The sequence below is a fragment of the Antedon bifida genome, chromosome 1 (assembly GCF_963402885.1).
Source record: "Antedon bifida chromosome 1, ecAntBifi1.1, whole genome shotgun sequence".
In the NCBI taxonomy this organism is placed as follows: domain Eukaryota; kingdom Metazoa; phylum Echinodermata; class Crinoidea; order Comatulida; family Antedonidae; genus Antedon; species Antedon bifida.
Genome location: NC_136226.1, coordinates 30,031,972 through 30,052,651, shown reverse-complemented (window position 1 = coordinate 30,052,651; position 20,680 = coordinate 30,031,972). Strand labels below are relative to the sequence as shown.

General features: G+C 36.5%; 6 protein-coding genes across 8 annotated transcripts in view; 5 read left to right on the top strand and 1 right to left on the bottom strand.

Moving 5' to 3' along the window:
- The window catches only part of LOC144850042 (carbonyl reductase [NADPH] 1-like), a 93,939-nt gene that overhangs the window by 20,896 nt on the left and 52,363 nt on the right, over positions 1 to 20,680 (top strand). The gene's annotated exons all lie outside the window — the stretch shown is intronic.
- Positions 736 to 3,536, top strand: LOC144856802 (alpha-(1,3)-fucosyltransferase 7-like). The gene is made up of 2 exons (XM_078714617.1): positions 736 to 831; positions 1,850 to 3,536. The coding sequence occupies exons 1-2, from the start codon at positions 820 to 822 to the stop codon at positions 3,170 to 3,172; spliced, it is 1,335 nt and encodes a 444-aa protein (XP_078570743.1). The 5' UTR covers positions 736 to 819; the 3' UTR covers positions 3,173 to 3,536.
- LOC144849689 (kelch-like protein 24) lies at positions 4,347 to 6,432 on the top strand. Its single transcript, XM_078706701.1, has one exon. It carries the CDS (start codon positions 4,443 to 4,445, stop codon positions 6,141 to 6,143), a length of 1,701 nt encoding a protein of 566 aa, XP_078562827.1. The 5' UTR covers positions 4,347 to 4,442; the 3' UTR covers positions 6,144 to 6,432.
- Positions 6,471 to 20,179, bottom strand: LOC144849863 (sulfide:quinone oxidoreductase, mitochondrial-like). Of its 3 annotated transcripts, none has more exons than XM_078706953.1 (9): positions 20,038 to 20,179; positions 19,403 to 19,640; positions 18,583 to 18,807; positions 17,837 to 18,034; positions 10,375 to 10,587; positions 9,804 to 9,987; positions 9,275 to 9,342; positions 8,413 to 8,591; positions 6,471 to 7,537 (listed from the first exon to the last, which is right to left on the bottom strand). In XM_078706953.1, exons 2-9 carry the CDS (start codon positions 19,607 to 19,609, stop codon positions 7,477 to 7,479), a joined length of 1,335 nt encoding a protein of 444 aa, XP_078563079.1. In that variant the 5' UTR covers positions 19,610 to 19,640; positions 20,038 to 20,179; the 3' UTR covers positions 6,471 to 7,476. The 3 variants fall into 3 exon arrangements, with proteins under 3 accessions (XP_078563079.1, XP_078563088.1, XP_078563096.1); XM_078706962.1 differs by having other exon boundaries at positions 20,151 to 20,172; XM_078706970.1 differs by having other exon boundaries at positions 20,133 to 20,162.
- Positions 11,897 to 12,598, top strand: LOC144842027 (uncharacterized). The gene is made up of 2 exons (XM_078698745.1): positions 11,897 to 12,386; positions 12,483 to 12,598. The coding sequence occupies exons 1-2, from the start codon at positions 11,951 to 11,953 to the stop codon at positions 12,596 to 12,598; spliced, it is 552 nt and encodes a 183-aa protein (XP_078554871.1). The 5' UTR covers positions 11,897 to 11,950.
- Positions 12,885 to 16,571, top strand: LOC144849504 (uncharacterized). Its single transcript, XM_078706435.1, has 2 exons — positions 12,885 to 13,853; positions 14,021 to 16,571. Exons 1-2 carry the CDS (start codon positions 12,900 to 12,902, stop codon positions 16,013 to 16,015), a joined length of 2,949 nt encoding a protein of 982 aa, XP_078562561.1. The 5' UTR covers positions 12,885 to 12,899; the 3' UTR covers positions 16,016 to 16,571.

The following is a 20,680-nucleotide window of genomic DNA, read 5'->3' as shown; positions in this document are numbered from 1 at the left end:
CCCTGGGAGAAGGGGCAGTGGCGTTGGCTATGATGTGTGCTCACTGGCTAAACCCATGTGCAGTGCCCAGAGGAAAAAAAACAGGCATTAAAACATGCCGAAAAGGCTAAAAACGCCCGAGGCCCCACCCACCATCACCCACTTTCGGTGGCGTAACGCAGAGGCATGGGCCCCTGGTTTAGGAAACCTAAGTGGCCCGCCAAGTTCCAACGCTGGAGGCCTCGGGCGTTTTTAGCCTTTTCTCTCTGGGAACTGCAGATGGTCCCCCTAAGCTCCGGGGCCCTGGGTTTAGCCAGTGAGCACTCATCAAAGCCGTTACGCCACTTCTCCCTTCCGCCGCCTGCATGAGAGAAACAAAGCTTTCTCTCATTTAATTAACTAATTTGAATAGTAGTTAATTAAAATGTATGATGCTTATGTATTAAGACACGACTCTGGTCCTTGAGTGCACATTCATTATTGCTTTCAATATTTAATGTATGCTTATTTGAATCAATACCAGTATGAATGAGATAATTTCAGCCTACGTAATAATACTAAACCATAAGCAAACAACTAACAAACCCCTTCAGTATATCTTAATTGTGTAAACAGAAACAGTTTCATATCGTTTTCTCGTGGCATTGTTTGTTCATCACACATTAGGGTATTCGGTTACCGATTGAACCATGGAGCAATGATTGAACCGAACAGTTTCGTGATAGATTAGCATTAGAACTACCTATTATAGTAAACACAAAGGGGGTTACAAAAAGGCTTATAGTGTTATATTTTGGCAAAAACTCACGCATTGTCAGCCGGACGTATGTGCTGTTCACTATGGTTTTTCAGGTAATTGTTACATTTTGTTACTGGATTATGTGTTGATGCATGGTTTATGTGTTGATGCATGCTTTATGCATGGGCCTATAACTTAGTGGTCTATGCATGTAGCTATAACATTGCATAGGTCCGTGGTCTGTTCATGGAGGTCCTCTGTGGTTGTCTGTTGTAATAATTGTATGCTGTGAGCAGTATGATACTACGTGAGCAGTGGTGGTCTTTTAAAACGAATACATAATCTATTCTTTGAACAAGCGCACTTAGACCGATAAGCCACACGAAGCCACACTCTGAATGCAACTATAATATAAATACTATGGAAGTGTTTACCTATAGATAGGCCGGGTATCTCCTATAATTTTCAGTAGAGGCCTATCTGCATTCCCGAAAAGAAATTCCACAGCACCTGGAACAATACTGTCTGTAGGCAATGGCGTAACGGCTATGAGCACCAACTGGCTAAACCCAGGGGCCCCGGAGGAAAATGTTTTTCCGTACATAAGTTGGGGACCCCATGTGAAAGATAGCCGAACTACTTCTTAAATATAACTAAACCCAGGGAGTTGTTAATTAAACCTAACTCTCTAAATATTCTCTCTCTCACTATAAAGTAAGAGAAGTAGCTCATGGGAGTCGAACCCCATCGACATGTAAAGTCTTATCTACTCGACTACACAGACGGCTCGACAGAAATCGTTTGCATTAGCGAATTGTAGTTAGCTTCTTATTCTCCTTATGGATATGACTAATGAATATTAATGTTTATTTTGTGACGTTTCACGAGAGGTCCCCCAACTTATGTACGAAAAGAACCCGGAGCTTAGGGGCACCTGAACAGTGCCCAGAGGAAAACAAACAGGAACTAAAATGTGTCGAAAAAGCTAAAAACGCCCGAGGTCTCCAGCGTTGATTCCTAAACCAGGGACATGCGTTACGCCACTGTCTGTAGGAAAACGACCAAAAACGTTCTGATCAGTGATTTATTCATTGTTATAATACAGTCTTACATTTTAATCTTGTTTTATAGATGATACGAGACTGCCGAGTGCATCATGTTGTTTGCATTATGTTTGTATTAGCATCTGGAATGATCATTACAAACTTAATTTACGTTGTTAAGGGATATACATCCGTCAAACAACCACCAATCAACAATGACAAAGAATCTGGACGTATTATGGACAAGGGGTATGTGGATAACAACCCGGAGGTGGCGGCGCTTGAACTAATCGAGTTACCACCAGTGAAGCGAGATTACCCCCAAAAAACGAACCGTGTAGACATACATCAAACAAATAACGAAGAACGGAACGAATGGAAAATTCTTGCATTCGCTGATTTGTACGATGTTCAAAAACTTGATAGATTTTCGGAACTAAGATCTTTATTAAAAAAACACGACAACATATCATTACAGGCAACATTAACTTGTCATGAACAAAATGCGAAAATAAGTTTGACTTTAGGGTCTGACTTGAAACTAATGGAAAGACAGGATTCAACGGTGTTCGGTATAACGCTGGATACACTTGATAAACATTCAGCACAAATACGTACGCTAAGTTATAAATACACAACTCAAAGCTGGATACTTTTTGGTTACGAATCACCATTGAGGATGGCTACATTATTGGTAGAAGGCATAGACGATTTGAATGTAGATTACATTTGGTCTTATCATAGCTCAGCTGATATCTATCAACCATTTGGTTTCGTCGAACCGCGTCCAGAATCCGGTGGTTCTAACGTAGCCAGGAAAAAGACGAAACTTTTATCGTGGTTAGTAAACGATTGTAAAAAATCTGCTTTTTGGCCAATGCGAACGTTTATAGAAAAACTAGATCGTTTAATCGGCGTGGACACGTTCGGTGAATGCGGTAACATTAAATGTTCATCATTAGAAAATTGTAGTGAATTAATGTCAAAATATAAATTTAATTTAGCGCTAGAAGACGCTGAGTGCGACGAGTACATCACACATAAGTTGTGGCTTACGAGTTTGTCCAAAAATATCGTTCCAATTGTGTATGGGGCGCCGAAGGCAGACTATCTACGTCATCTACCGCGCTATTCTTTTATACACATCAGTGACTTTGCAAACGTCACGCATCTTGCAGATTTCATTCAACTTTTAGACAGAAACGATGACCTCTACAACAAGTTTTTCGGATGGAAGACGAAGGATCAAGTTAAGAGTACATATCCTATTTTAAAGTCTTCCTCTTTCTGTAATCTAATACCAACTTTAAAACGATCGAAAAGTGGTACTAAAAATAAGAACGCTTTAAATTCACGAGCTTGGTTCAAGTCATGTAGGAATAAAACAAACATTCCGCCTGGTCTTATTTAAACATTATTATAATTACCACTCAAAGGAATAAACATAAACATTTTTACAAGGATGTGCGTAGTTGCTAAAGCGATCCTTTAGTGTTACATGTGTGTTTTCATTTCTATAATATGCCTATTGTTTTGTTTTACGATTCATAGAAGGAAGGCCAACTAGCTATTTCATGTCCCATTTGAACATTTTAAAACAATTTTACGGTATGCACCATATGGCCCTCTATAAATACACTGTACTTACTTTTTTTTATTAAATAAAATAATATGTAAAAATAAAATAACTTTCATTTATTTACAAGCTTCAGTTTGGTTGTAGTTGGTGAAGCAATTATCGACATATTAAAGTACAGTAGTACGTATAGAACGAGGTTCTGAGTGATAATGTATTGAACATCGTCTTTCTGTCTGTAACGTTTGAGGGCGCAATTTAACATAAACAAATGGCCTGGAGACAAGAAGCAGCCCTGTTAATTTTCGTAACAAAATTGATCTTTACTAAACAAGGTAGGTATGACAGTTGAAGTACAGTGCACGTACCCACGTAAACGTCGTTGTTGAAGGACCTTAGGCTAAAAATAAAATACGTACATCGTTATATATGAAACCATAACGCTGTTTTAGGTCAACACATTAGCACTGCTGCAAATGATGCGCTGACAACTGACCCCTGGATGTGATGTGCACATAATGTAGTCTGCAGAATGGGTGTACCTCGCCGCCGGTAACTATTTAAGGGGGTAATCGCATACAACTAGAGAGTAGACAGACAGGTGGAGTATTGTCCTTATGTTTTTTGCCTGTACAGTATTGGTTTCCTGTTAAGTTTTGCTAAATGTAATTGTTTATTTATGATATATTATTTTGTGCATGGTGACCAGTCAGGGTTGGGCAACCAGAATGTATGTCGTCAGTAAAAAGATCATGATATAATAATAAGCAAAGAGAAATACTAATAATTCAGGGCTGGATATATATAGAAAGATATGTTGAATACATATAAAAAAAAGTTGTCAAAAGGGGAGATTGGGCTACCCCCTGGATCTGCTGATGAAATAAAGCAATATGGATAAAGTGTTAATTTTTATTTTTTTAGGAAATTGTTAGAGACAATGGCAGCAGCTTTAGAAATAGAATGTAGTGACATTGCTCTCATAGTGGAGGAGGAGGGGTTTCATGGAACAACTACAGAGTACAAAGCAATAACCCACAAAGATACCGTAATCTATGAAGAAGACAAAGGCATACAATGTGGCAATACACTAGAAGACCATTACATGGACCATGGCGCTACTATTACTTTCACAAACAAACCCCTTGCCACGGACCTTTTGTTGGTCTTACAGGAGCAAAGAAAACTTGGAAAATTGACAGATGTTGTGTTGCAATCTGGAGACCTAATGATCCACTGCCACAAAAGCATCCTAGCTGCAAGCAGTCCGTTCTTTCAAGCTATGTTCCTCGACGATTTACGGGAAAGTTCTCAGAGTGTTATTGACCTCCATGATGTCAAACCAGACATGCTGGGGAAAATCATCGACTACTTGTACCTGGGACAAATTGAGATCAAACTGTCAACGGCAGGTGACTTATTAGCAACTGCTTGTTTTCTTCAGTATCCTCGGCTCGTTGCAGAATGTGAATCTTTTCTGATGACGCATCTACAGCCGTCCAACTGTCTCAGAATCCATCAAATTGCCGATTCATACAGCCAACAGAACCTGATGTCGGAAGCCTGGGATTATATCTTGGTCAATTTCATCGAAATTTCACTAACAAAAGAGTTTCTTTCAATAAGCGAAGACAAGCTAATCCAGTTAGTATCCGATAAAAGACTGTACGTTAGTAAAGAAGACTCTGTTTTAAAGGCATGTATAAAATGGGTCAACTTTGAACCGCAAAGAGCCAAATGTTTTAAATCCGTCTTAGAATGTGTGAGGCTAGAATTCGTTGACAAGTCAATTATTAACGATATTCTGAAATCCAATTTTGCTTTTATAGCTGTTAAGGAATGTAAAGAAATGGTGAAAGAGGCTTTAAATCTTCAGGAGATGATAGTTAAAGGGAAGCTGGTGAGATATCCAAGACCATCAATGCTTCACAATATACTTATAGTTGTTGGTGGTATGACCTCTGACAGAAAATGGCAAAAAGATGTTATATTTTACCACGAAGGCTGTTGGTACAACCTTACGCAACTTCCGTTCTCGCACACGGATTACAGCGTCACTTCCATCAATCAAGATATTTATGTAATCGGTGGTTTCCACGAGGAACATGTGTGCAACCATGTTTGGAAATACTCTTTAGTGAAAAACGAATGGCAACAAGTCGCAGGCTTACAAAGGGCACGATGCAATCATGCTTCTACGAGTTTCAACAGGAAGATTTACGTAGTAGCCGGTGAAGATGACGACAACACATTAACGAGTATCGAGGTGTATGACCCAGAGGTCAAATCTTGGTCGATCATCGGACATATTAATCCAACAAACAGCAATTCAAGTCTAGCAGCCATGCGTAATAAGCTATACATCATAGGCCCTTTGTGTTTCACTCGTGTCTGTTCCGTTCAAGTTTTTGATCTGGACACTTTAGAATGTAATGTGATCTTAACATCTGGTATGACGAGAGCAATGTTTCCTGCCGTTTCTTTAAATGAGAACCTGTATCTTATGGGTAACTGTACAATGAAAGAGGTGACAGTGTTGGATCCAAAGATGATGTCCATGTGTACAGCTAACCCAATGAGATACAAACGCAATTGTCCGTCTGCAGCAGTCGTCGGGAGAAAGATCTTTGTGACCGGCGGCGAGCTTCAGAAACATGTAAAAAAAGTTGAATCTTTCGACCCTGTTCTCGATAAGTGGGTGGGGGAGACATCAATGCCAGAAGGACTATGTTTCCATGGATGTGTTGCGGGCATAAAATACCTAGGCCCTCCTTTTACACTGATAAAAGCAGAAGAATCTAGTTAAGTACGTTGGATGCAACATCAAGCTGTCAGAGTAAACATATTCAGGGGCAGATCCAGCATTATAGATTAAGGGTTAACATTTCATAAATGATAAAAACAATCTGTTAGATTGCAAAAGACATGGCTATTACTATTTTAGGTGGGGTGGGGGGAAACTAAAGCCTCCGCCTAAATCCGCGCTTGATATTTCATGTGATGTAGAATACTGTACCATTTAAAGGCTACATTCAAATATATATATATATAGAAATATATACAGAATATATCATATATCTATATGTGCAATAGTATTAATAGACTCATCAGCTTAATTACAACAATACAAATATGCATTTCTAATTCCATTTTATTGCATTTCATGCTGCTATAATTATACTGATTATCTTATTTGAAAAATGAATACTGTAATCAAAATCTAGTTAAGGCATCGTTGTTTAGTAGTAGAGAGTAAAGAAACATATAATAATATTAATAGTTCATTCTTTAGCGCATATAAGCAAGCTTTCAATGCGCTGCACATTATTACCCCGGTCAAACACGTATAGAAACATACTCTCATAATAATGCAGCTTGTAATCGGCTTGATCTAACCGGGTACCCATTTTATACACCTGGGTGGAGAGTATGTGTAAATGTAAGTAAAGTGTCTTGCCTAAAGGATACAAGCAATGCGGTGAGAGTTGGATTCGAACCACGATCAGTAATCCAACGCCCAACACACTGCGCCACATGCAACACTTTTCTTTCATAAACGTTAATTTTTCAATTGCAATAAAGTTGCATTTCATCATGATATTGGACACATCTGCGTTCTCAACGCTTCTGATTAGTTTTAAGACGTCATGATGTTCTGTCACGATGTTCTGTCATAATGTTCTGTTATGTGTTAACTAGTTATGCTAGTATAGTTTCATAACATTCTTGTACGAAGACTGTAGTTTAAAAATTACCTAATTTTGAAATGGAATACATATTTCTAATACTGTGAGGCATCTAAAAATAAAGCTAGTTGTATATTCATGATTGGATCAATAAACATTAACTAAGTAAAGCTTTAAAAACTGACTTATTAAAATTTAAGTCAGAGAGGACAAGGCTATGTTAAGGGCTTAATGAATTTGTAAAAAATCTAAAATTGTTATAAAATCTTTAATTGTCTTGCAATTACTTTCATTTGTAAACTTAATTTAACAAAAATAAAAATCAAATTTTTGACTGAGTAATAGATACATAGTAATCGAGTACTGATAAGTCTTATCATAAAAATATATACTATGTAATGTTAAAAAAATCTTATTTATATTTCAGTACCAATGATACAGATTACCATCCCTTTATTTTCCCATTCCAAGATGGAGAATTTTACGGAATACTCCTGGTCCTTCCCACTTTCCCCTGAAAAAAATAATACATTAAGCGAAAATAATAATATATTAACATGTTTCATCTCCATGCACTGCCATTGTAAAAATCAGGTTTCTTAGTTTTTAATGAATTAGTTTCAATTGTTATTTACCGACAAAAACAAGTGAATAAATAAGTTGAGAAGTTTATATAAGTGTTATTGTTTGTTTATTATTAATCTGAGTACACCCTTACTAATAGCATCCGATTGGTTAATTTTGTATCACATGTTATTCAGTATTAGGTTCTACTGCACGGTAAAAGTTCAAATGATTCTATCGCACGATTGGTAAAAAAGCCACACAAGGTTGTCGACTGAATATTGTGCAGTGTCTATACTGGTCTACTCTACTTTTTAATGGCCTACCCTTCGACTTTGATTCAAGTTAGAAGTGGTTAGCAGATTAATCAAATAAAAGTTGACTTTATATATAATATATATTATATAATGCGACATTAATATAGCGCTATTTCGTAAAGATCTTTGAGTGTTAGTTGATTATTAAAATTATCTAGACTCTGAACAGGACTTTAAAAACATTAATGTGTTTAAAAACAAATAATGAATGTGTTTATTGTATGGGATGTCCTTTCAACATAAATATTCTCCCCATAAGGTTTATCGCAAATAGCTTAATTTTGCGAGGAACGTCATTGCACGATGCATGATGGGAAGGATTTGGGATCAAATGTCACGATGCGTATGTACAAACAACAAATCACGTACATACGAGTCATGACATTTGCTCCCAAACCTTTCCCACCATGCGTCGCGCACGCTATTTGCGATAAACCTTATTCAACTCATTCACATTCATTATTTGTAAACTAACAGTAACATTATTAAAAAGAATATCAATTCTTACTTGATTAAACCTTTCCAGTAGAACTCTGGCATCATATCTTTCTTGAGATAATACATTGATGTTCTCTTCTTACCCTGGTCAAATGGAAAGGTCTCAAGAGGCTGTGCATTGAAGTCAAACTCTGCTAAGATGCATTTGTCATAACCAACCACCAATGGACAAGAAGTATACCCATCGTACTGTAAGAATTCAATATTTTAGTACTGTTTAAAGGTGTTTGTTTTTATTTCGAATCCATACATCTCTTACATATCGTACATAAAAACAATCAAATTAACATCAGAGAAAAAAACCAAGGAAAAACATGTGTACAGTATTGTGAATTAATACTAGTAGGGTAAGAGGTTCGCAGTACACCATGTACAAAAAAAAGGAAATTTGTCCTTCGGATGGGATATGTAAAGCCGTTGGTCCCGTGTACATAGTGCTTGTTAAATAACTTGGTATACTATTTGAAAAGAGTAGAGGATTGTCTCCCGGTGTGCTGATTTGGTAGGCGCTGCACTGCTGGCTGCCGTGGGTCCGTAAAGGGCCTAATCTGAATTTCCTCATTTTCCAGTTAAGCTTTAGGACCAAAAAATAATACCTTTACCTTTTAAATACAACAGTCAATTTATTTTAATTTACAGTTGATACTAATGCCGACCAGTTAATCTTACAAGAAAACCATAAAATAAAAGAATGGAGTTACTATATAGAAAAGGTGATTATTAAAAAATACAAATTACAGCAAAAAAAACTAACCAAGCTGTTTATTCCTTGTATAAACTTGAATTGATATCACTGATGTGGTCTAAATACATCTTATGATTACCTACAGCTTGCAATACAAATGAACAAAAATTGAGATTTATTTGCTTACCAATTTCTGTGGTTCGCGGCCAGCTAATACAGCCTCTATAGTTCTTTTTAATACACCAGATTGAGCAGCTACAAATAAGAATAACATACTCAATATTATTACATATGTAATATATCTTTATTACCTGAAAATAACGTAAGTTACTGCCAACTTGCTTAAGCATCAGGCAGTTCATCAAAATGTCATCATTTGAACCTAATTTGATGTTAAGAAAAGATGCTAATGCTTGTATTTGTTTTTCAACAGCGAGTAACTAGCCAATTACAGGATAGATAAACTATTTTATAATTTATCATGCTTATAAACTAAGTCTCATTTGAGGCTTAGGAAGTGGAGTTGAAAGAGTTACAACCCTGGCACTAGGTCAGGATTGAACCCTGGCACTAGGTCAGGATTGAACCCTGGCACTAGGTCAGGATTGAACATTGGGATTGGAAGACAAGCGTGTTAACCACCAAGCTACAACTCCACTAAACTAACTAGATATAGAGAAAAGAGAGAAACTATAACAAATATGTCAAATTCTCACCAACAGCAGCGGCAGTCTTTGCTGTAGGTATGTCAGTGCAATCTCCTATGCCAAAGATGTTTGGATACTTAGTGTGTTGGCCCGTCTCTTTGTGTACAGCTAAGAAGCCGTTCTCAGCTGCAATAGGACTGTTCTTGAGGACGTCTGGTGAGCCCATTGGAGGGCTTACGTGCAGAAAGTCATACTATCAAATCAAATATTTGCGATGGTCAAAAAAAAAGTCCCAACTATGACTCAAACTCATATCTTTGGCTTGACATGCACTGGGACATCAAGTCAAAGATATTGTACTTATATACTGATAGATAAAAGGTTTGGTACTTAAGTAAAACAAAAAAATGTGATGTGCCCATATATGGATAAGATGATGTCATATCACTACCATATTTGGGCATATCACTACCATATTTGAGTACATCACACTTTTTTGGCAAACTAGTTTGATAGTGTAGACACACAAAATGCCAAATATGCATAAATAGCAATTTCCTTTCAACATTAACACTTTCTTTTAGCAAACTGACTATATGACAGTAATTGCATTACATTCTAAAAATCATCAGATACTTACATTAAAATTAACAGTTTCTTGGTTTTCAGAGTCGAGTTTGACAAACACAGCTTCCTTTTTCTCATGGTTTACTTCCGAGAGACTGTGCCTGAAATTGACAGTTATGTTCCGCTCCTCAATTATTTTTAAAAGCTCATTTGCATACTTCTTTACTCCAAAGATGACAGGAAGAGATGAATTATAGATAATGTTTATCTTATCTCGTTTACCATGCTAAAAAGAAATTACAGTACTACAATGACAAAGAAATAGATGTAGCACAACCATGATTTTAAAAACTGTATTTTATTTAAGGCTACCCAGCAATATTTCTTGTGTAACTTTTTATCTTTAATGTTTTTATCCTTGTTTATTTACTCTGTATTTATTCACAATTAATTGATTGCAATAAAATAATTTGAATTTATTCATACACTGAGCCCGGATTTCATCACTGCATCAGCACACACACATTTTATACAAAATAAGAAATGAGCTAGTGTGTGAACGGTTTTATACTTAAGAGAGCCAGTCACTAAAAATCAAACATTAGGTGGCAAGGGTCAAAATTTCGAATTGTCTCATATTTTGCACATTGGTAGACCTTGATGTAAGTAAACCTGATGTGTAGTTTGTTTGGTAAAATATCGCTTAGTTTTCGAGAAAATCGAAAAATAACGATTTTCGGCCAATTTTGTTAATTTTTGGTGTATAATTTACATTAAGTTTAACAGCCTCTGGAAGCCAAATGTAGCAACCTAGTGTTTTAATATTTTACACTTACGTTAACTAGCATCTTGACAATAATTTAGTAAAGTTTCAAAAAATTTGATGAAATTTTAAGATTTTTACTAATTAATTACTAATTAGCATATATAAAACTCTTAAAAAGTAGGTTAAAAACAAACGCGTTTTTTTTCATGTGCGACGAATTTTTTTAAAATAAAAAAATCATCAATCTAAAGTTTAGATACTAATATTTATGAATCAAGTAAAAAAAATTTGGGGAAACTATTTTGCGCTCCGCGCCAGAGTCTCAAAGTTGTAAGAAATTCAAAGATTTTATCTGTCGGCAAGATCAATCAGATGCACCTATTGTTATCTATTTAGCAATCTAAGTCGCTTTGAGCTAAACTTTTATTACGCGAAACAAAATTGAAAGATAAACTGAAAGTTCCTGGAATAATTTTGAATTAAGTTGCAATTTAAACACAAACTAAAAATACGTTTCTGGTAAAATTTCAATTACTAATCAATATACAAAATCAAGCAATTAACTAAAAATCACTCGCTTATTCTTTGTCAAACCACATTATTATAAATTATTCCATCCTCTCATAGTTTATAGGATAAAACTGAAAAACACATTTGTTTTAACTTGTTATCGTTTTCCTGTTTGTCGAACCTGGTCGAACTTACTCAGCGAGAATGTTTCAAAACATTAACCACAGTAGACAAAACACTTTACTGCATATATTCGATAGACAACGATATCTTCATTTGCGTTGACAACGGAACTGAATTGTTATCCATTTTAGTTTATGTCTTACAATGTAAAGACGTGTTGAAAATAATTTTTATATATACTTATTGTCTGATGGCTTTAAGTTCAAACAAGATGGAGATTTCATGTTCTTTTAAATCGGTTGTTGGCGGAGCTTGTGGATTCGATAGAAAAGACCGCAAACAGAGCACTGAAGTCCTACCTTTACAAGCATGCCAGAAGGAAATCGCTGCACACAGACACATGTTTAGGTTTACGGGCATCGATAGTGAGGTAGACCTAATTCTTAGTCGAGCAGCCATGTTTACCTTGCCCGCTGATATACATAGTTGGACTGTTTGTCCCTTGCATCGATCGGAACTTGGCTTAGGTTGGTCTCGAGGAAATAACAACAGATGTAGAGTGCCGCCTGATCTCTCTAATCACATCCAAAGCAAAGGAAAGGGACCCAAGTGCGATAGGGGTATTAGCAAAGAAGATTCGCAACTAATATTAAAGAAAACAGGAACTTTCCTGCAAGTTGGTTCAGGTAAATATAATTTAATTTTTATATTTTTATATATTTAATGTAATTTAAACCGTTAAACAAAACCCTGTAAGTAAATGTTTTTACGCTTTTTATCAGGTATCTGTTCAACTTGCCGTAAGATGCTGAAGTCATTGTTACCTGTAACCTCGAACACTGAAACAAATAACCCTAGTCTCGTCGATCAGATGAGCGCACTAACAACTGTAAGTTAAAAAATACCGTACAGTATGACATTTATGAATACGCATTTATTGGCGGAAAGATTAAGTAAATAATGTGTTTCATGTTACTTTGTTCATTTTTTTTCGTATGTTGGTGGTAGGAGGAATATTTTCTGCATTCCCTGCCATTGTCATCATCATTTTATATATATCACGAATCAGTGCGTCAATAATTGAATCAAAGTCAGTAGTAATTTTTTACCAATATTATTCTTATTTTCAGGAAAGTAATAAGGATGAGTTTTACATGTCATTAGCCACTCCAACTTGTCAAACACCGGCGTGTGATGTTATGGATACTCAAATGAGCCTATATCAATTTTGCGATCCAACTTTTGCTTCAGCTACCTCAGAAGATGAATCAATTCAATCTACACCAAGAGAAAAATTAAATGCATTTCTCAATTCAAGGGACGTCAGTCCAATTAGATATCCTTTATCTGCACCGCTGGAGCAAGTTTCAGACCGTACTAAACGTTTCCACATGCGCAAGGCTCGTCAAGTTGTCTCTATGTGCCTGGAAGAAATCGCACCTGGTCAGTCGACTACTCTACTTGAAGGCTTATCAAGTGATAAAACCACAGAAGCTGACGAAAGAACCGATTCTTCTCTATTAGATGCTCTATCAGAATGCTATCTTCATACTAACCACTGGAGTACAAGACGTCAGATTTTATCGATCATGGTTGATAAGGTTACCTTCAAGGAACTGCAGAAATGGATACCTAACTTGACTAGATACCGTTTTAACGTGGCCAAACACCATTTATTGTTACATGGTAGAGGTTCTGTAATTCAACCTCTAAAGAACACTAGAGTATGCGTACAGCCAGGGAAAATTGACCACTTTGTTACCTTTATAACAAGTTCTCAAGTTATACAAGACTTGCCATTTGGAGAAAAAACTCTAAAACTTTCTACAGACAGAGTTATAAAAATCCCAAATGTTGTGCGTAATCTTATCCCAGAACAATGTATTCTTCAATACGAGAGTTACTGTCAAGAGAAGAATTTTCAACCTATGAGCCGCAGTACATTGCGTAGAGTTCTCAGTGTTTGTTCTGCTTCTGTACGCAAATCCTTACAGGGCCTTGATTATATCTCTGCCAATGGTGGAAAAGCCTTCGATGACCTGGAGAACATCGTTGATAAGCTGGGAGATTGCTATGAAATGGGTTTGACTTGGGCCAAACAAACAAACCAAAAACTTAAAGATGCCAAGCGCTACCTAAAAGGTGACTATAAGGTAATAACAATCTTGTTTAAATATCTTGATAACTGCTACAGTATAAATAGAAAAACAATATAATAAAAAAGGCAAAGTAGCGCGTTGTATGTTGCTCAGTAAAGCATGTAAGAAACATTCAAGACTAATTACATTTTTTATACAATTCCTTTTATATATTATTGCAGATTCACATTTCTAACCATTCTGAAGTTGCCGATCATTGTAGGGCGTATGCTCTTAGTTCTTGCGAAGACAAATATTACCAGACTGTCTGTGATCATGACCACAATGCAAGATGTGACAGATGTCGTATATTTCCAGAAGCTTTGTCTGAAATTCTTGAAGCTTTAAACGAAGTGCGCTGCTCTTCTGAAGAAAAAGATGACATGGAGTACGTAATTACACGGTCAGTCCAAGACATCGAGACGTGGAAGGCGCATATCTTAAGATCCATTAACCAAGACGCTGCACGACATGATATTTTAGGAGATTTGAATCCTGGTTGTGCCCTAATTGTTTTAGACTGGGCGATGAAGTTTGTACCACGTAAATACCGCGAAAGCCAAAGAGACTGGTTTGGAAAGCGTGGACTTCCGTGGCACATAACGGTCTTGACGAAAAAGAATAAAGATAGAGAGGTACAGATGCTTACGTTTGTGCATATTTTTAAATCTTGCAGTCAGGATAGTACTACTGTTGTGGCAATCATCGACGATGTGTTGAGGCAGCTGCCATCTATTGCACCCGATATACACTCTGTGTATCTGCGTCAAGATAATGCAGGATGCTACCACTCTGCCCTAACATTACTCTCGTTACCAAAGATAGCGAAAGAAACGAAGATCAAAATCCGACGTATTGATTTTTCGGACCCTCAAGGGGGGAAGGGCGCATGTGACCGCAAGGCAGCCCATATCAAAAATCACATGAATAAATATCTTAATTCAGGAAAAGATATTGAAAATCCAGAGCAGATGAAGGCAGCAATTGAGTCCTTTGGAGGCATTCCTGGAGTGAAAGTCATAGTTTGTGCTTTACCTACTGGTACTATTTGTGCAGCAGGGAAATGGAAAGGCGTGAGTCACATCAACAACATAGAGTTCGGAAGCAGGTCCATGAAGGTGTGGATGGCGTATGGTATTGGTGCAGGACAAAATCTACTTTTGAGTAAATTCTGTGTGCCCTCGAAACTACCCAATTTAATTCATAACAAGGATACAACGTCTGATCAAAATCAAGTATCATTTATTACAGTAAAAGCAAGAATACAAGCCAAGACATCTCATGAAGAACAAGCTGATATAAATGACGACGAACAAATAGAAAGTGAAGAAAGTCCTGGCACCCCCAGCAAACTGTTCTTTTGTCGCGAACAAGGTTGCATTAGGTCATATCAGAGATACTCTTCCCTAGAGAAACACTTAGATTATGAAAATCACAAGAACGCACTAGAACATGAAACACTATATGACAGGGCAATGAAATTATACGCAACACAACTAGAAGAGGGTACTTCTAAAAATCCAGAACCAACAAGAACCAACGATTTGCCACGGTTTGACATTGGCCCCGACCTGCAAATGGGCTGGGCGTTAAAGTCCTCTGCAAAAAAAACCCGATTTTCTGTTCCACAGAAAACCTACCTTATTGATGTTTTTGACGTTGGAGAGCAGACAGGACAGAAAGCTGATCCATGTGATGTCTCACGAGAGATGAGATCGGCCAGGCACAGCGATGGTTCACATCTATTTAGCAAGAGTGAATTTTTAACAGCACAGCAGATTGCAAGTTTTTTCTCACGCTTAGCTAAAAAAAGGAGGACAGATGCAGCCGTTCATGATGATGATGATGACGAAGATGATGATTACGATAGTATTGAAGATGGTGACGAAGTCCAAGAAAATGGAGACGATTCAAAAACGGAAAAAGAAAGAGAAATTCAAATTTTGTCGCAAACCGTACTGGACACAATAGGCTTGCAGCATCCAATAATGTTTGAAAGGCATAATATTTGTGAACTGAAAGCTCAAGAAAAACTCTCCAGATTCTCTTTGCCAATGTTGCAAGAAATGTGTACTTCTCTTGAACTTGATACCACAGATATAACCATAAAGCGCAAGAAGCCATACATTGATTTGCTGGGAAAGCTGGTTTCCACGTGCAGTTGCTCGATTGATTAAGGTAGCAACGAAGGTAAAACTGTGTCTGTGAGAATTCTTTAAAATAACAATTTAATATGTGGGACGATTCTGTTGTCTAAATTGTTAGTATTTTAAGTCGCGTTCTGTAAATTTTTAATAAAGCGAAGGGGTGAAACAATGGTAAAACAATAATTTATTGTTTAGGCCACGAATTATTAGGAAATTTCGCACGAGCACATGAACGTTAACGGTTGTCACCATTCTACTCATTTGCATAACAACAGAGTTCAGCGAACATTTGCGTTAACGTACTTGCTTTTCTGTACTGATTTCGCGCTTCGACGGGAAGTGTAGAACGCAACACATGTGTAGCGCACGCAACATACGCCACAAGTATTGACACAAATCACGGAATACCTTGGGTTTAGAGACTAAGCCTAGCCAGGCATGTTTAATCATGTTTTGGTTAACGTTTTTCATTGACGCTATTTTTCAGAAATAAGGTTCTCGACGCACGTAACTAAAGTTTTTCGTAATGCTTGCGCACGCACAGATCAAGTTGTTTACAAAGTGGGCGGAGCTTGGAAAATAGCGTTAACGTGCTCGTGCGAAAACTCCCTATATGAGAAGATAAGAAAATTATGTTGTAAAGCCTGTTTTCCACTAGGCGAAATTATTCGCGCAAATCAAACATTTTCGCGTATATGCGCACGCCCAATGGAACACGTTGTTGATAAAAATAAACTGCGCATGCAAAAAATGTTCAATTCGCGAGAATAAATTCACCTTGTGGAAAACATAACAGGCTTGATGAAGCTAAGCGAGTTATAATGTTGAGCTCAGATAGTAATTGCTTAATTTCATCATGGGTTAGTCGTTTAAATTTTACTAGAAATTTATTTTTAGTTTGTGTTTATATTAAAACGTAAATCCAAATTATTCAGGACCTTTCAGTTTACCTTTAAAGTTTGTTTCTCATAGTAAAATTTACCTTAAATATGTAAATAGAGAACAATAGGTACATCCGATTGATCTTGCCGACAGATAAAATCTTTGAATTTCTTACAAATTTGTGGCTCTGGCGCGGAGCGCAAATAAGTTTCCCCAAATTTTTTTTACTTGATTCATAAATATTAGTATCTAAACTTTAGATTGATGATTTTTTTATTAAAAAAAAATTCGTCGCACATGAAAAAAAACGCGTTTGTTTTTACCCTACTTTTTAAGAGTTTTATATATGCTAATTAGTAATTAATTAGTAAAAATCTTAGAATTTCATCAAATTTTTTGAAACTTTACTTAATTATTGTCAAGATGCTAGTTAACATAAGTGTAAAATATTTAAACGCTAGGTAGCTACGTTTGGCTTCCAGAGGCTGTTAAACTTAATGTAAATTATACACCAAAAATTAACAAAATTGGCCGAAAATCGTTATTTTTCGATTTTCTCGAAAACTAAGCGATATTTTACCAAACAAACTACACATCAGGTTTACTTACATCAAGGTCTACCAATGTGCAAAATATGAGCCAATTCGAAATTTTGACCCTTGCCACTAAATTACGAATATGTCTGATTTTTGGTGACAAGCACTCTTAAACACTGCACCCAATTTTTTTATGATTTTTCCTCCCACCACTGGACCGGAATCTACACTCAGTGTGAACACAGCCTAAAGCTCTGTCTACACTATCAAACCAGTTTGACAAAAAAAGTGTGATGTGCCCAAATATGGTAGTGATATACCCAATGGTAGTGATATGACATCATCATGTCCATATATAGGCACATCACATTTTGTTGTCACATAAAGTTTGATAGTGTGAACAAAGCTTAATGTACTATAAATAAAATGATACCTTTGAGAAGTAATGTTCAGCTAGATACATTATTTTCTGCGGCGCACCGGCACATTTGATTGGTGTGTTTGGGAAAGTAAATATGGCATTGCCGGATTCAAGCTTTTGAAGGGCTGGATATGTTTTCATTACTGTGTCTGCCGAATAGTTTGAGCACACCATCGGGTCATTGGCAATTGCTTCCTGTAATCCTTTGACCTTTAAATACAATATATACATATTTAAGTAATTTTATTAGGCCATTACGTAGCCATAACATCGGCAAGGGTTTCGAGGCCCACTTGCTCCAAGGTTCTGGTGGTAGAACGAGTCTTCTCGGATAAGGACTATAAACCGTAGTTCCAGTGTACACATCTAGCTCATGAACCTAGTAGATCTTTCGAGACGAGTAGGGGGTTAACCCGGTGTACTAGTACACACACAGCAGTATAAATAAATAAAAAATAAAATAAATAATACAAAAATAATAAATAATGGTATATGGGTATTAATCTGTTACTATACTGGCATATTAAAAAAGTTACGAACATAAATACACATTATAGGGAATGACTACTCAATCATTTTCTCATCTTTAGCACTGAATTTAAAAAGTAAATTCTAATTCAACAAAAGGCCCATTACAGAACAACTATAACAAAGACGAAGCACCAAATGTGAAATTCAAAATCTCAGTAAACAGCATGGTGGCACTTTGATTCTCTGTAATATATATTTAACAACTTTAAAACTTTAGCAGTACTAACTTGTTCAAAGCGAAGCTGCAAGCCCATCGCCACAATCAGTATGTCGTATTTTAACTCTTTCCCATCTTTTGTGTAAACACTGTTGTTATCTGGATCAAACTTGACAGCGGCATCTTGAATCCAAGTGGCATTTGAAGGAAAGATGTCTTTGGTCATCCGCGCCGACTGGTCAAATGTCTTCAGACCGCCACCTACCATTGTCCACATTGGCTGATAATAGTGATTCTATATTATAATAAAGAGTATATTATTTTCAATGTCTTAAATCATTTTTACAGAATGTATGTTTTAATTAACAAGAGCCCCGATTACGGAACACATTAAGGTTAACAAAGAACAGGGTTGTCTCAAAGGAGGGGTCCTACGGTGTTTTAAACTTGATTTTCTTTGTTTTTTGATATTATTCATCTAAAATAGTTTAGTGAAAAACAACATTATGGTTTTATTATTTTTTTTAAATATTTTAAATACTGTATTATTTATAATCAGTGGCGTAACGGCTATGGGACTCAATGGCTAAATCCGGGGGTCCCGGACCTTATTTTTATTTTATTTTTAAAACTTTATCACAGCACATAACATAAAGATAGCGAAAAGAAAGGGATGAACAGGTGACAAGAAACTCTGTCCACATCCCCCCTTAAAATACACATAACAGTAACAAATAGAATATATAAATGCACAAGGTAAATATGAAAATAGCTAAAGTAAACTTATGGGGGTCTCTAAGCAGTGCCTAGAGCAAAAACAGGCATTAAAATATGTCAAAAAGGGCTAAAAAAAAGCCTCCAGTATTACGCCAATGTTTATAATGTCTTACATCTGATGGTTCTACAACAGCCACTTGTGATTTTCCGAACTTTGAGCCAAGAATGCTTGCCATAGCTAGCCCACCAGCACCACCCCCTACAACCACAGCACGGTAGTTATTGTTTAACTTGTCACTTGTGCTGAGATGACGCATCTGAAAAAACGTAGCTCCCCCATGAAGGTTTACAAGTGATTTGCAGATTGAACGATATGCCATTGTTTTACTTGGGCCTAGTTCTAGTTGTTTTCTGTAAATAAATTGTTAAAAGTTATTACAAAATAATTTATTATTATTATTATTATTATATTAATAATAGTTATGAACTTAATTAAAAACAAGGTAGCCACACACTATTTATTCCATAGAAAATTACAATAAAAGATCATAGGAGTAAAAAGGGAATTTATCTATGTTTTGCAGTATTGGAGGTCAGAGAACAATCTTTTAATACGTAGCCTAGGCCCCTACACAGCACAAGGTGACCTCTACACATACATGAATTCCCACATACATACAGGCGTTCAAGACCTTTCATCCAGGTACCTACACTGCTGCCAGTGCAAGTACCTCTCATGCACTAAACATCACCAGCATGTTACGTATAATTAAATAACAAGTTATTATAATGAGTAGTAATAACGTACTCTAAAGATAAACTATCTCGGGATACGAATCTTGTTACAACATCAACGTTTTACAACTTATTTTTATACTAAAAACTAGGCCTAACAAAAGTTACTTTTCGCATAATATACACACACACGCACGCCTCCTGGCGGTGGTCGAGTTCGGTGGTGGTGTACGTGACGTGTAGAGTCTGTACTGGTAAATTGTGTGCTAAATGCAAGCGGTTCATTGATTGGCTAATAAACGTCACTGTTATTACGTCATGCACAAAGTTAGTTCCACATGAGACGCGCGCGGTGATGAGAGAAGTTTTTTAGTCTCCGCCCCCACGGGTTAAATCAGTCTCAAAGTTTTGGAAGTTCAGTTGTCTCGGGTTTTTAACGATCTTGTTTTCTAAATATTCAAACCGTAACAAATCATCCAATTAACACAATTAACAAACATTTAGATTTATTCTACTAGATCATTTTGTTTGTCAATTAACATTATGCCTAATTTATAAAGCAAATACGGTTTTAAATCGTCTCTGTTTTGTTTTAACATTCAATTTGCGCCACCAATCGAGGTTTTTTTTTTATCACTATGACGTGTTGGCCGGAAATTCCCTTGTTAGTGGGGATTTTCCATTTTCAAGGCGAGTTCCCAGTTTTAAGACGTTTT

Excerpts from the sequence above, each read along its gene's own strand:
- LOC144849689 (XM_078706701.1), top strand. The coding sequence starts at position 4,443 with ATGGACCATGGCGCTACTATTACTTTCACAAACAAACCCCTTGCCACG.
- LOC144842027 (XM_078698745.1), top strand. The coding sequence starts at position 11,951 with ATGGCTTTAAGTTCAAACAAGATGGAGATTTCATGTTCTTTTAAATCG. Across the intron at positions 12,387-12,482 it reads TTTCCTGCAAGTTGGTTCAG|GTATCTGTTCAACTTGCCGT; the intron begins GTAAATATAATT and ends GCTTTTTATCAG.
- LOC144849504 (XM_078706435.1), top strand. The coding sequence starts at position 12,900 with ATGGATACTCAAATGAGCCTATATCAATTTTGCGATCCAACTTTTGCT. Across the intron at positions 13,854-14,020 it reads ACCTAAAAGGTGACTATAAG|ATTCACATTTCTAACCATTC; the intron begins GTAATAACAATC and ends ATATTATTGCAG.
- LOC144849863 (XM_078706953.1), bottom strand. The coding sequence starts at position 19,609 with ATGGCATATCGTTCAATCTGCAAATCACTTGTAAACCTTCATGGGGGA. Across the intron at positions 9,343-9,803 it reads AAAGACTGCCGCTGCTGTTG|CTGCTCAATCTGGTGTATTA; the intron begins GTGAGAATTTGA and ends TCTTATTTGTAG. Across the intron at positions 8,592-9,274 it reads GCCGCGAACCACAGAAATTG|TACGATGGGTATACTTCTTG; the intron begins GTAAGCAAATAA and ends GAATTCTTACAG.